Here is a 15,016-nt window from a genome sequence, read left to right as displayed (position 1 = left end):
AAATCAGAGCGTGTAGTGTGTTTGTTAATAAGAATTATTAATAAATCACACTGTCTAAATCAGTCCGTAATTTAATCGATCAGAAACCGAAGAAATCACACAGCTCATCTATGCAAACAACATTTGCAATAATTGTTTAAAGGATGATTTATTGCGGTTACTATAACAAGCACAGAACATCCAGAGGAGAAAAACTAAAAAAATTATAACAAGATCAACTGATGAGAAGCCAATCACACATGTATGTCCACACATATGTCCTACATGAACTCCCCCATAAAATAAAATACAGAAGTTTGTTAATAGCTTTTAGTATAAATGCCCAAAAGCTGTTTTATTATTTATTTTGCTAGTGTCAATCTGTAAACCCTTTATTAATTTAAGAAATCATTAATCAAAATAACATTAGTGTTTGCTATGGGAACATCATGTAGTATTCTAAAAACTTAAACAAAATACTGTTTAACACCCAACATGTTTTGTTTTTTTATTTGTTTTAAAATCATGACACATTACATCGACCCTCCTAAAATTACAACTAAAAATAAAGAATAAACAAACTAGAGTTTGTTTATTATTTTTTCTTTATTTAATTCTAGTCTAGAGTTACACCTTTCTAGTGAATCTAGGTATGAAAGATTGTTTGTACTTAAAACAACAACAATAATCATCATTCCTTATTATCTTGCTCTGTGCTGTAGAAAATTCCTTCTTTACTTTTAGCACATTTAAGCATTGTCTAAACCTGAAAGCCCTCTTCAACATGGCGACGCGGCTGACGCGTCAAATCTATGGTGGCATCTGATTGGACAACGTCTGCGAATAGACATGCCCGTGTATAAGCCACATGAAACTGACGCTAACCAATGAAAAGCAGCAGATCTCACCACGTCCCCAACACGCAACGTCCAAAACACACGCGTATAATAATAAACACTCGAGTGTCAGATGCGCGAGAGCCTCGTCGGACGATTTTAAATGGTTTGTTTATGATGAGCTTTGAGTTTTAAATGATGTTAAAAAGACTGTCAGCTATCACTGGGATATATCAGTAACAATCTGCCTATGGACTAACCGGAAGTGTTCTAACTAACAGTTAGAAGTTTTTTTTTTCTTTATCATCATCATCATCATCATCATCATCATCATCATCATTATTATTATTATCATGGAGGCTGTATTTAGTCAAATCTGGCATGAAGTCGAATTCCCCTCGTTGTCCTTTGTATTTTTTATTCTTTTCATCCTTGTTGTTTTCTACCTGCTGAAGAAGAATCGACAACGTAAACACTTGTTTGTAAACATCCCACCTGGTCCGAAACCACTTCCGATTGTGGGGAACTTTGGCAGGTTGTTCGTGCCGCCGTTCATTTTGAAGCTGTTCGTGCGAAAAGCTGAAGACTATAAAAAGACAAGCGCAAGCCCAATTTCCCCGCAGGTCGGTTTGACGGAGCTGTCCAAGGTTTACGGTAACATTTACAGCCTGTTTGTGGGCAGTCAGCTGGCCGTGGTGCTGAACGGATACGAGGTGATCAGAGAGGCGCTGTCTAACAACGCCGAGGTTTTCTCTGACAGACCTGACATCCCTCTGATCTCCATTCTGACCAAGCGGAAAGGTGAGAGAAGCTCATCTGTCATTCATTCTGCCATCATGAGTGAACTCAATATACATAGTATCACACGAAGGTAGAAAATTGTTTTATATCTATGTGCTGGTTATATTTAATCCCAAAATACACTAGACGTCCAGATGTTTGTGGACCTGTATGTGGTTCTTCCACAAACTGGTGCAATTTGGGGGCAGTGGTAGCTCAGGACTAGGCATTGGACGACTCATCAAAAGATGTGAGTTCAAATCCCGGCTGCCAAGCTGCCACTCCTGGGCCCCGCAGCAAGGCCCTGAACCCTCAGTTGCTCAGCTGTGTATATGAGATAAATGTAAGTTGCTCTGGATAAGGTGTCTGCCAAATGCCATCAATTTGTAAGCTCACAATAGTCTAGAAAGTAACTGTATGTTGTAGCGTTACATTTTACTCAATGAACGAATGACTGACTAACTAACTGACTGACTGACTAAGTAGCTCCAAATTGAATAAATATCTTAGGCTAATGAGCTGTTGGTTGAGTCAGGATAGAAATGATTCTTCATAGGATAGAGTTTAGACAGAAGAACCTAGACAATTAGTTATCTTGCAGCATAACAGCGCTGCTGGTTTTTCCCTTAATGTATCAACCATCTGTAGATGTAGACGAGTACACCGGCATAAACAAATGAGTTTGTATTTAATCTAAGGCTATTATTCATAGATAGAGAAGGCTGTACCGAAGCTAAACCTCCAGGAATGTGATGGACATCTAAGAGCTTCAAGTGGTATAGGTTATAAAACAACATTTCAAAGCATTCTCAAACATTACCTATGTAATTCTTCTCATTCATAGGCATTGTGTTCGCACCTTATGGTCCAGTCTGGAGAAAACAGCGCAAGTTCTGCCACATGACTCTTCGAAACTTTGGCCTGGGAAAGCTGAGCCTGGAGCCGTGCATACACGAGGGATTTGCCATGGTCAAGGCTGAGCTGCTAAAGCAAAACCAGGAGGCAGGAGGAGAGGGGGTGGACCTGACACCTTTTATCAGCAATGCCGTGTCCAACGTAATCTCTTCGATCAGCCTAGGTCAGCGCTTCCACCACCAGGATGAGGAGTTCCGTAAACAGCTGAACCTCATGGCCCATGGGCTGGAGATCAGCATGAACAGCTCCGCCGTGCTCATCAACATCTTCCCCTGGCTCTACTACCTCCCCTTCGGCGTCTTCGGGGAGCTCAGACAAGTGGAGAGGGACATCACAGCATTCCTGAAGAAGATTATAGCCAGACACATGGCCACGCTGGACCCAGACAACCCCAGGGATTTTATCGATATGTATCTGGTGGAGATGCTGACGCAGCAGAAAACAGGAGGGTCAGAGGAGGATGGATTCTCCGAGGATTACCTGTTCTACATAATAGGAGATCTGTTTATTGCAGGGACAGATACAACCACTAATAGTATCCTGTGGATGATATTGTACATGTGTTTGCATCCTGATGTCCAAGGTAAACATACCTTTAACCGCAAATATTTTCTAATATGAATGTAGCGATACAATATTCTATGATTCTGCTTTTATTTAGAATTGCTTTACTACACATTCTTATAATATGATATTTCTTATATTTCTTATATATGTCTGGGTCTGTAAAAAACACTATATTAAGTGACATGCTTTAAGTAGTATTATTACATCATAACACAGGTGTGGAAATACTCACTTCTGATTTTTTATTTACTTAATTAGTTATTTATTATACACTTTTGAACATACACTGGGTTAAACATCACATGTTTTTAAGTTACTCCTTGTGGCCACAGAGCTAAAAGGAATCATCTTTCCTTCGCTGTCTTAGAGAATGTCCAGCGAGAGATCGATGCTGTAGTGGGTCGTGGAAGGCTGCCGTCACTGACTGATAAAGGCACGCTGCCCTACACCGAGGCCACTATCATGGAGGTGCAGAGACTGGCTGTGGTAGTGCCTCTTGCTATCCCTCACATGACTTCCAAGACTACAGGTTAGGAAGAAAAACAAATGAACTAGCAGAAACAAAATCCCGTGTTCTGTAAATCAGTCACGTGATTGTCGTGTGATCTAAACCACAGACTAAGAAGTAAAACCAGACAATATGTTTCTTTAGCAGAAATAAAATCCCCTCACATGTGATCAAAAAGCATGCTATTGTTAAAATAGATGTGTGAAAAGAATTGATTAAATTATTTTCTTTTCCCCCTCAGAATTACAAGGGTACACTATTCCTAAGGGCACAGTCATCCTTCCTAACCTGTGGTCGGTCCATAGAGATCCCACTGTATGGGAGAATCCAGATGACTTCAATCCTTCACGGTTTCTGGATGAAGAAGGCCAGCTCCTTAGAAAGGAATATTTTATTCCATTTGGAATAGGTATGGTTTGTGCTTTTCTTTTACTCTGAAGATGCCAAATGCTTCTTGCTGGCAGCTGAAGCCAGAAGGTGCATCTCAAATCACATATGCACTATTCTACACCATTGTAGCATGTTCACACTAAAAAAGAAGAAGTGCAGACAAGTAAAGTGAATCCCTCAACACTCACAGCTTTGCTTTTAAAGAGGGAGAAGGGAAAAAACTCCATCTATGAAAAATGGAAAAAACTCCATCTATGAAATGTCTTTGAAATTTTGCAATTTATTTTTTAACACTAAAAAAAAATCACTATTCTGCTAAAGCTAGTGATGTCATGTTACAGTATGTGCTTTCGACGACATTTGCCATCGATTGCGAAACGGCTTATTTTTATATTTACATTTACTTCATTTGGCAGACTCTCTTATCCAGAGTGACATACAAAAGTTTTTTTAAGTCTCTATGGATGAATACATCAACACTGGGTCATTAGGTTACAGACACCATCAACTAAACTAAACTACACTAAACTCTGCTCAGGGATTTTTTTATATATACGACTCTTAAAATTCATACACTAGATGCTACAGAATTCTCCTTTAAAAATGATGAGGGTTGTATACTGGTGATGGATGGATGAAAGGATGGACTTTATTGAGGTGGAATTTAGAAATATAGTAGGTGAAGAACAGAAAATAATCACAGCCATTTCCATTTCTGTTGGGGTTTTGTCACCTGTGTAAGGTGAGATGTCATCCTCGTGTCCGCAGGTCGGAGAGTGTGCATGGGAGAACAGCTGGCGAAGATGGAGCTCTTCCTGCTGTTCACCAGCCTGATGCAGGCTTTCACATTTCGTCTCCCCGAGGGACACCAACCTCTGTCCATGCACGGACGCTTCGGCCTCACGCTGGCTCCCTGTCACTTCAGTGTGTGTGTAACGCCACGTTAACCGAAACAGACATTATCACTTCAGAAAATCACAAACACAGGATTGATAACGGTTTCTTTCATAGCTGGAATGAGCTTAATGCTTTTTAGGGCAATGAATCATGCAAAAGAAGGTGATGAAGTGAGAATGTCTGTGCATTGTATCAAATCATTTCACTAAATGGTGTCGGATTCCTTTACAAAATCAGTGTACATTCATACTACAGTTGTCTGTGGTTTTTGTATTCATTTCTAATGTCAGCTTTCGTTCACCTTCTGCACTTTACTGCTATGAAATCCAATTTCTAAAATCCTGGACATAATATGATTGTATTAATACAATTAATTTACATTTCATACTTTTACCCTTTATTTTTTCAGCTTTAATTTTTTTGTGATTAGAATACTGTATTTTAGTCATTTAATTCATATCTTTCATTCATTTCTATAAAATGAGAGAACAGACATTGACAAGGACGTTTTGATTTTTCTTACTGAACAATCCAGCAAACTCTAACAAAATGAATTTCAGTTTTATCAAAAACTCTGAACTGCTGTATATGAATTTTGAAGTACAAGTGGCCTTAAGAGCATTCAAAATTAATTTATGGATTTGTATAGAATGCAAGTGTAAATATATAATGCAGTAATGTATTATAGATGCAGATCAATGCATACGTACTACAGCATTTATGATGTTTCATTTAAAATGTCAATTTCAAATTAAAAGCTTTCTGATATGATTTTATTATCACATTAAATATAAAATATGCTGGTGATCTCTTAATTACTCATGTATAGTTTTAATTATATTTAATTTATACATGCACACACACACACACACACACACACACACACACACACACACACACACACACACACACACACACACACACACACAAATTCCATAAAGTCTCTTTATGGAATCAAATGGGACTTTTTTCTCTTTATATATAAATAAGGTATTTACCGTGTCCTTTCATGTTTCATGCCTTGGAACGTAAAGATTTTATTTTATCACTGATATAAATGGATAAAAAAAAACTGAGACAGCATGTTTATTATTGTTGCTCACTTAAATGTATAATAGTATTAAAAAATGACCGATAGATAGATAGATAGATAGATAGATAGATAGATAGATAGATAGATAGATAGATAGATAGAATAATTTACCACTCTCCGCAACATTGTAATATGTAAGCTTTTATTCAGACATTTACATAAATTATTGTCTATATCTTGGAATACATCTATTGTTCTTTATCAATATATTGTTATTATTTTAATATATATATATATATATATATATATATATATATATATATATATATATATATATATATAGTACAATAATAACAATATAACTGTATTAAACAAAAAATTCTGAAAAAAAAATGTCATGATACTTAAAGATTTTTAGAGTACCAGTCTATCATTATAACCTATCATTATATTGTATTGAGTCTAGCTTTATTTTAATGTCTACCAAAAATATGGAAACAAAAAATCTATACCAATGAATCAGCATCTTCATTTTATTTTGTTCCATTCAGTTTATAATTATGAAAGAATAATCATTAAAACATTTCTTATAATATCTCAGGTGAGTGTATCGTGTCACATTTTATCACGATGATATCGATAATATCGTCCTGCTATAATAATACCACCTGCAGTGTAGATTTCAGTAGAATAAAAAAAACAGTATACGGTTAATGCTTAAATATCTCATATTTTTATTTTATTTTCATATTTTTTATTGATTTATTTATTATTTATCATTTTGAACAAATCCAACAATTTCAAGTCCTGCTCATTATTTCCCACAAAACTAGACAGCACTTTCAAAAAAATTAAATAATTCTGGTTATTATTTGTGTCCTGAGTCAGATACTAGTGTACTAAACAGTATGCAAGAACAGATCTGTCTTACAGATTTATGGTACACTAGTTAGTAGTAGTGATGGCCAGTTCGTGAACGAATCGTTCTTTTGAACCGGTTCTTTTTAGTGAACTGGATGAACCAGTTCACCAAATCGGATTTATTCGTTCTAAACAGTTCGCGTCTTGATTCAGCGCTGATCCACAAGCTACCTCCACAAGCTGTCATGCCTGACAGCCCCTCCGATTCTAAATAAACTAATATCCCGGAGTATATGTAACTCCTGTACACTGAACTGAGACATGTTGTGCTGAGAGAACTGTGAGCTCAAGCTGTTGATACTGCGCATGCGTGAGTAACAGAACCGATACAGCGAATCATCAGTACACTGAACTGAGAACTGTTTCTTTCGGACGCGTCCGACATACTGAGAACCGATGAGCTGTTGTTACTGCGCATGCGTAAATCACTGAACTGATACAGCAACAAATGGAAATGGTTACGATTTAATGTCTTATCAACGTATGGGTGTTTAACTCAGTTACATTAGTTTTTGAAACAACTGATGGAGCGAAAGAAACAGTTTTTGTTGATGAAGTTGATGAAGATTAGTTTATTAACTTTATATCTTTAAGACACGTAAAACATCCACGTTTGCACATCGATGCCTGTACTGGGTGTTTTAGTTGCAAAACTTAAATTTAAGAAACGTATTAAACTAAAGTTATGATTACAAAGAACTTTTCAAATGTGTTAAATTGATTGTATTGATATATATGCCGGCAGCGGCGGGATGAAGGAATTTACGTCATGACGTCATTGTGAATTACGTTATTATGTCAGGACGTAAAAGAACTGGTGAACTGGATTATTGAACTGGATTATTAAAACGAACTGTCCGAAGAACCAGTTCGCGGAAAAGAACCGAACTTCCCATCACTAGTTAGTAGGGTAGTGTAGAAGGAGTCACATGGGTTGAGTCTCTGTATGAGATGAGATTTGATCACGTGACCAGGCTGACTTTTCCCCCAGTTTAGAGGAGAGTTGCTGTCACACAAAGTCATGGCGTTTTTCACTCACCACATAACCCGAGCTTTGAGCTGTTCTACACTCCGAAACGCTGCCATTAAACATGTTACTGTTATCGGAGGAGGATTAATGGGCTCAGGAATCACTCAGGTAGGCTAACTAGCATACAAACAAGCTAACGGCTAACTAGTAAGCAGCCTAGCTAGCTAGCTAGCAAGCTAATATCTCACTAGCTTTGCAGCAGATCACTTGTCCATTGTAAGTCCATTTTAGTTTCATATGCGTGATATTTCCATGAAAAACACGTCTCATACACGTTGATATACGCTTTTGCATCGGATTGCATTGAGGCATGGAAAAGGTGGCACTTTAAAATATAAGTTTTATAGGTAAACCCTAAATAGCTCCTTATTGTACATGTAGTACACTAGATAGTGTGGAGAAGACCAAGTTATAAAGTGTGTAGGGATTAAGGAGGGATTTGGGATTCAGCCATTATAACAAAATACATTTCAATTTCATTTATCAAGACTCTTTTATCTCATTTCAATATAATCTGCATTTTATTTAAATTTATTATTATTATTATTTTCTTTTTTATATACATTTTGTCTTATATGCAAGCTACAAAAGAAAAGTAGTAAAAAAAAACCCATACACATTTATATAACAATTCTTATATTTTTAACAATAGGCATTTATTTTTGTTATTTACAATTTTAAAGTTGTTAAGTTTATAGTGTGAAAAGGAAAAGGTCACATTTGTGTATTATTTTTAAAGCACTTGTGTGTGTATATACTCATGGTTTTTCTCCATACGTTGGATTATTAAAGGAATTCTGACTTATTTTGCTTTTTGCTGCTTGTTCGTCATCCAGGTTGCCGCGGCGACTGGACATTCAGTAGTGCTGGTGGACATGTCCGAGGACATCCTGAAGAAATCCACCAAGGGCATCGAGGGCAGTCTGAGGAGAGTAGTTAAAAAGAAGTTTTCAGATAAACCTGAGGTTAGATTTCTACTGGCATCATAGTGATTAAAAAATGACCTGAAGCTTTGAAACATGAAGCCTGATGAACCAGTCTATTCTGTGCCTTTTCTCCACAGGCTGGAGAGGAGTTTGTTCAGAAGGTGCTGAAGAACATTTCCACGAGCACAGACGCTACGTCAGTGGTGCAGAGCACTGATTTGGTGGTGGAGGCCATCGTGGAGAACCTCAAAGTGAAACAGGACCTCTTCTCTACACTGGATAAAGTGGCACCAGAGTGAGAGCTTCAATCCCTTTTAGTTCATTCTTATCATTCGTTTAAATACCATACAGTCTTGCTATTATTAACATGTATATTTCACATCATGAAACAAGCAGTGATGGGTGCTTGTGTTTCTCATCAGACACACCATCTTTGCCAGCAACACATCCTCAATTCCTATCGCGGACATCGCCGTCTCTACGACTCGCTTAGACCGGTTTGGAGGGATCCACTTCTTCAACCCCGTCCCTATGATGAAGCTTGTGGAGGTATCTTCCTTTAATTATGCAGTGTCTATTTATTTGGTTGATTTTGAATTTAATTAAGGACCTTAATCAGGAGCTGAACAGAAGAAGCGTGGCCATGCTGGGGCTTAACCAGGGGATATATTACTTCCGGTTTTTACTTCAGTGGTGCTTTGGAAAGGGTTATTATGGTTATTGTTGTATAAAACCACACTTTTATAGCACTGGAGCACTGTGCAAAGTCCTTAGTTGTAAGAGTGCAGTGAAAACGGCACATCTTATGTCTACCCATATATAACATCAGCTCCCTGTTTGACAGGCGTCTGTGCGCTATGACATGCCCAGCATCCATAACACATTTTTCTATGCTGCTGGTGCCACAGGAACAGTGTTGGTGCCACAGGAACATAATAATAATAAAAATAATAATAATAATAACAATAATAATAATAATAATAATAATAAATCACAATATTATTATTATTGTTATTATTATTTTTATTATTATTATTATTATTATTAAGTAGCAAACAGATTAACCTTGTTGTTGGTTCTGTTTGTTGTTGCACTGTGGGACAAAGCAAAACATTTCACCATGTTACATCACATGTATGTAATATGTATGTGATGTTATAATCACATGTATGTAATATGTATGTGACCAGTAATGAACTTTGAACCTACCATTCTGACATGACACATTTTTTACACACTAAGCTTCCACCGACCTTTCAGATTAACACGCGGTACAAAAATGATCCAGTTAAGTCTCTGCAGAATTGTTTAATAGACTACACAATACCTTGTTCTTCATGTCAGAAAGTTGCACAGTGATGCAGCGAATGTTCCATGCATTAAATCGTTTCATGTTCTCATAATAATAAATAAATAATATTCGTGTTTGTGTACCTCCAAAGCTGGGATTCATCCCATGTGATCTTCCCACAACACGTCCTGCCATGTTTTCTCTTGTCATAACGTTCTGTATGTGTTACGAAACATTAGAGAGACCGCAATAAAAAAAATAAAAAAAAACGCCCATAGGTTTTGTTAATGTTTTGCCATCGCTGACATCATATCTGGAATTGTCTTCTGAGGTTTTTTTTGCAATTCCTTAAAGTTTCCAGACACTGCCATAAACTTGTACTGTAGGTGTTACATACAGTGATTTTTATCTCTGAAAGGCTCCAGTCCCTGTATTATGAATTCATCAGTGAGCGTTTCTACTATTGGTTGTCATAGTAAATTGTTTATCAGTAATGTTCATCAGTTGGTGGCACAACTAGCATTCGACTTGACTGTAAGCCAGTGTTCTTGCAGCTGAAATGAATCATGCAGGAGGGAGGTTTGGCAAAACATTTGTAAGTGTATATCTGCATCGTTTCATACAAGATGAAGGAAAAGAAGTGTGGGATCTTTGCCACAGATCACATGACCTCTACTGACTCTCATGAGTCTCTGGACACACCAGCGCTCACACGGTGTCACTCAAGGAGGTTATGTACAGAGTGGGCCACATCGATTCGTTTGCAGCTCTCCCTGATTATCTGGAACACAGTGTGTTAGATTAGAAGTGAAACTTTGCATGTTGAAGTGCTTTACATTTTCTGAAATGTCTCTTTTCTGCTTGTAGGTCATTCAGGCTCCAGGAACAAGCCAAGAAACATTTAACGCACTCCTCGATTTTGGCAAAGCGTTAGGAAAGCATCCGGTGTCATGCAAAGTACGTTTGGAAACTACATCCATGATGCCATTCATAGCTGATGTGCTATAATTAGATGCAATTTATTGGGATTTATTGCTGGTGGTGAGGAAGTAAAAAACAATTCTGAGGAAAATGAATTTATTCTGAATCTATCTTATAAGCCAATACAGAAACATATATATTGAGGCAGTTAGAGTGACCATTTTGCTAAATCGAGAGATGCTGTATTGTAAATACTGTAGGCGTCGAGTGAGCTGTTCTACCTGTAATGCAGTATTGTTCTTGTTTAAGGACACTCCAGGCTTTATTGTAAACCGGCTGCTCGTGCCTTACCTAATGGAGGCGGTGCGACTACACGAACGAGGTACATTTCCTACCCGTGCTCAAGATGATTTACACTTACGCCTGCATACATTATTTCACAACAGTTTGTGTTCATATCTCTGTCTATTCAGGACACGGTTCCAAGGAGGACATCGATGTGGCCATGAAGCTCGGAGCCGGTTATCCCATGGGTCCGTTTGAGCTTTTGGACTATGTAGGATTGGACACGTCTAAATTTATTATAGACGGTGAGCATTCATGCAATTGGGTTATCCTTTTATTTTTACATTTAACAAAACTGTAGTATCTTTTTCTAATTCACTTCAAATGGGTCGTTATAGGTTGGTATCAGATGGAACCAGAAAACCCGCTGTTTTCTCCAAGCCAGCTTCTTAACAAGCTTGTGTCCGAGGGCAAGCTGGGCAAGAAAACCGGAGAGGGTTTCTACAAGTACAAATAAGCGGAACAGAGATGAACCTGAACTTTGTATTCTTGGTTTAAAAAAAACACAAAAACAAACATGAACAAAAAGTCCAGAGAGCTGATGAGGAACTAATGGATCATTAAACAGTAGTCATGCAATAGTGAAAGAAAAAAAAAGAATGAACACTAGTGCCTTGCTGTTTTGTAAACACATGTTCAGAACAGATCATCATGAATTCATGTGCACTTCATACCGTGTTAGTTTTGCATGTAGTGCTACAATTAAAAAAGTGATTTCTTCAAGATCAAAGTCTTCAAGTTCTGTAACTGACTAGAAAAAGTAGTCTGTTTTTGTAAAGTCACTATAAATGCCAGATATGTGTATCATATTATTTAAACATGAAAGTGCTTGTGTCATTTAGGTGAAATAAAAGACTCATTAATTGTCCTGCAAGACCAAAGATTCTCACGAAATCAGTGATGTTTCGTGTGTGAACGAATCAGTCTTTTGAACGACTCTTTTAAGTGAACCAAATCGTCTTTGTTCACTTACTGACTCATTTCTCAAATTCAAATATTATTTGTTGTAAACACGATCGTACACAGTGCCATATGTAGTGAAGAAAAATGAAGACATAAAGATACATTCATTCATTCATTCATTCATTCATTTTCTACCGCTTATCTTCTCGGGTCACGGGGAGCCTGTGCCTATCTCAGGCATCATTGGGCATCAAGGCAGGATACACCCTGGACGGAGTGCCAACCCATCGCAGGGCACACACACTATGGACAATAAATAGAAAATAGAACATACAGGGAAAATATTACAGTGATGTGGTATGAATGGAATGGGGGTGCAGACAGGGACTCCATAACAAGACTTGGTGTGAGAGCTAGAAGGTGACACAAACATGAGGGCTTCCTGAGATGTAAAGCGTACCACAGTCTGCAAACCTTGAACCAGTTCACTAAACACTTTACGCCAATGAACCCTCCAGATCTGCTCCTTTATCTGAGAAAAGCTATTCATAAAAAGCTAGACTAAACAAATGTGTTTTCAGCCTGGACTTAAACACTGAGACTGTGTCTGAGTCCCGAACACAAATTAAAAGGTTGTTCCATAACTGTTTTGCTCTGTAAGAAAAAGCTCTGCCTCCTGTGATGGATCATAAAAAACCAAAAGATCTCTCAGGTACTGTGTCGTGCGACCATTAAGTGCTTTATAGGTAAGCAATAGTATTTTAGAATTAATGTGAAATTGGACTGGGAGCCAATGCAATGTGGATAGGATGTTTTCCATGCATGAGGCCAATGACCTAAAACTTACCAGTCTGGCCTTGATTAAATATTTACCAGCAATTCAAAATAAGCCATTCTGGGCAGATAATCATCAGGGGTCATGTCTGATGTCTGCATGATGTTTCATTCTGCTTAGTGTAAAAGGGATTCAGACTTCATGCTTCATGTGATGTAGTACAAACATCTAGTAAAATTTTGCAGGAGCAACTTTAACCACTGGTTAATCCAGTTGTTTAGCAGGATTGGATTAAAAGTGCATTATATGTGTAAAAAAACAAAACAAAATATATATTATTTATATATTATATATATCACATGACCTCAATTTCAAATATATATATATATATATATATATATATATATATATATATATATATATATATATATATATATATGTACACGTTTGAGTTTCTTAGGTCCAGAGAAGATATTGTAATTCTACAGTAACCTATAAAATTTTGTACTACTAGCTTTGTAGTAAAAGTCTGTTGAAATCCCTGGTGTTTCAAACTATTGATTAGAAATATATATATATTTTTTCTAGCTTCAACAAGTAAACATGAAGTGCAGCAGTTACACATTACACAGGACCTCATTTCATACAGTTTCTTTTCCATCACAGATGTGAGGTTTAGAGCCTTAATACACCAATTTCCCCACTAGATGGCAGCATGCCATTGTCTTTAAAATCCATACGTTACAAATAAAGCCTAAACGTACGTGTGTTCGTGTGTGTGTGTGCGTTCAAGCTACACTTTCTACTGCTTTTAACCACATTCGTCTCCTATCAAACCGACTGAGATCCTGTTAATATGCAAATTAGATCATCGTACTGAGCACCAATTTTCAGTTCTAGTGATGAATCATTTGCGAAAGAGTCAACTTTTTGAACCAAGTCTTTTAGGTGGAGCCGAATTAGGAGCCGAATTATTTTAAAGATTATTTTATTGATTCAACATTATTATTATTATTATTATTATTATTATTATTTTCAATATCGATGACACTTTTAGCAGCATCTGAGTCGTTCAAAATTGACCCTAGTGAGCCTTGTCTAAAGTCATCTGTCTGTAAAAAAAAATACATTCAAACAGTTTTCCCATTGTTGTTGGAGAATGAAAGCATGTCTGATGATAATATAATGATATTTATTTGTGTCTATCTTTATGTTTGTTTTATTAAAAGCCTTTATGTTTTTAGATTTTTACCATACCATCACTGACAAGACAGAAAAAAGAATGACAAATTTTTCTTCTCATTTTGGTCTGGAAGATTGGAAAACACCATATAGAAATTGATTTGTTGAAAGCCAGAAAAGAAATGTTCAAATCTGCAAAATAGCCAAATCTTATACCAGCTGACAAAGAATGTTGATAACAATGAACAGTGCAATAACTATACAGTAGTCATTGACCTACAGATGAAGTCTTTCTATCCATTTGCAACATTTCACTCCAGCTTAAATAAAGTCGCTGCATGACAGCCCTGATTATGAAGTCCTCATATTTTGGATTTCCATTTGTCCAAGCGGCTCTGGTGCCAAGTCTGATCCCATTGACGGATTTATTTCACTTCCATGAAAGGTCATCACTCTTGGAAAGTCTGCAGCCATTGAAGCATATTCAATAAAATAATGCTGATGAACAAACATGGCTGGTGCAGTTTTAGATAATATAATAATCCATATATATGTATATGGCCAAAGGCAATTTTTTTAAAGATCTACATCAGTTAATAGACCAACACAGAGGTACCAGAAAGGAAACTGAATTTTAGCAGATATATGGCAAGCAAATAGTATAAAAACAGCCAGAAAATATGTCTGGCATGATTTTTTTATTATTATAATAATAAGCACTCTCTCACTCACTCATTTTCTACCGCTTATCTGATAATAATAAGCAGTTAATTGTTTTTTTTTCTGACCAAAGAGATGACAGTTCTACGTATTTGTT

General features: G+C 36.8%; 2 protein-coding genes across 2 annotated transcripts; both read left to right on the top strand.

Moving 5' to 3' along the window:
• Nucleotides 1-899: 899 nt before the first annotated feature.
• Nucleotides 900-5,677, top strand: LOC113642355 (cytochrome P450 2U1). Its single transcript, XM_027145783.2, has 5 exons — nucleotides 900-1,616; nucleotides 2,440-3,093; nucleotides 3,445-3,606; nucleotides 3,827-3,994; nucleotides 4,744-5,677. The coding sequence occupies exons 1-5, from the start codon at nucleotides 1,169-1,171 to the stop codon at nucleotides 4,920-4,922; spliced, it is 1,611 nt and encodes a 536-aa protein (XP_027001584.1). The 5' UTR covers nucleotides 900-1,168; the 3' UTR covers nucleotides 4,923-5,677.
• Nucleotides 5,678-7,638: 1,961 nt separating this feature from the next.
• hadh (hydroxyacyl-CoA dehydrogenase) lies at nucleotides 7,639-12,062 on the top strand. Its single transcript, XM_027145784.2, has 8 exons — nucleotides 7,639-7,964; nucleotides 8,693-8,821; nucleotides 8,920-9,077; nucleotides 9,205-9,331; nucleotides 10,941-11,030; nucleotides 11,304-11,376; nucleotides 11,468-11,584; nucleotides 11,678-12,062. The coding sequence occupies exons 1-8, from the start codon at nucleotides 7,848-7,850 to the stop codon at nucleotides 11,794-11,796; spliced, it is 930 nt and encodes a 309-aa protein (XP_027001585.1). The 5' UTR covers nucleotides 7,639-7,847; the 3' UTR covers nucleotides 11,797-12,062.
• Nucleotides 12,063-15,016: the final 2,954 nt, after the last annotated feature.

Source organism: Tachysurus fulvidraco, chromosome 4 (assembly GCF_022655615.1).
Source record: "Tachysurus fulvidraco isolate hzauxx_2018 chromosome 4, HZAU_PFXX_2.0, whole genome shotgun sequence".
In the NCBI taxonomy this organism is placed as follows: domain Eukaryota; kingdom Metazoa; phylum Chordata; class Actinopteri; order Siluriformes; family Bagridae; genus Tachysurus; species Tachysurus fulvidraco.
Note: the sequence above shows the minus strand (reverse complement) of the source record. Positions and strands in the feature narration are given on the sequence as shown.

What these genes read in the sequence shown, in the direction of transcription:
- LOC113642355 (XM_027145783.2), top strand. Translation starts at nt 1,169, where the DNA reads ATGGAGGCTGTATTTAGTCAAATCTGGCATGAAGTCGAATTCCCCTCG. An exon ending in TTTGCATCCTGATGTCCAAG is followed by an intron (nt 3,094 to 3,444) that starts GTAAACATACCT and finishes TCGCTGTCTTAG; the next exon opens with AGAATGTCCAGCGAGAGATC. An exon ending in TTTTATTCCATTTGGAATAG is followed by an intron (nt 3,995 to 4,743) that starts GTATGGTTTGTG and finishes TCGTGTCCGCAG; the next exon opens with GTCGGAGAGTGTGCATGGGA.
- hadh (XM_027145784.2), top strand. Translation starts at nt 7,848, where the DNA reads ATGGCGTTTTTCACTCACCACATAACCCGAGCTTTGAGCTGTTCTACA. An exon ending in AGTTTTCAGATAAACCTGAG is followed by an intron (nt 8,822 to 8,919) that starts GTTAGATTTCTA and finishes TTTTCTCCACAG; the next exon opens with GCTGGAGAGGAGTTTGTTCA. An exon ending in AGCATCCGGTGTCATGCAAA is followed by an intron (nt 11,031 to 11,303) that starts GTACGTTTGGAA and finishes TTCTTGTTTAAG; the next exon opens with GACACTCCAGGCTTTATTGT.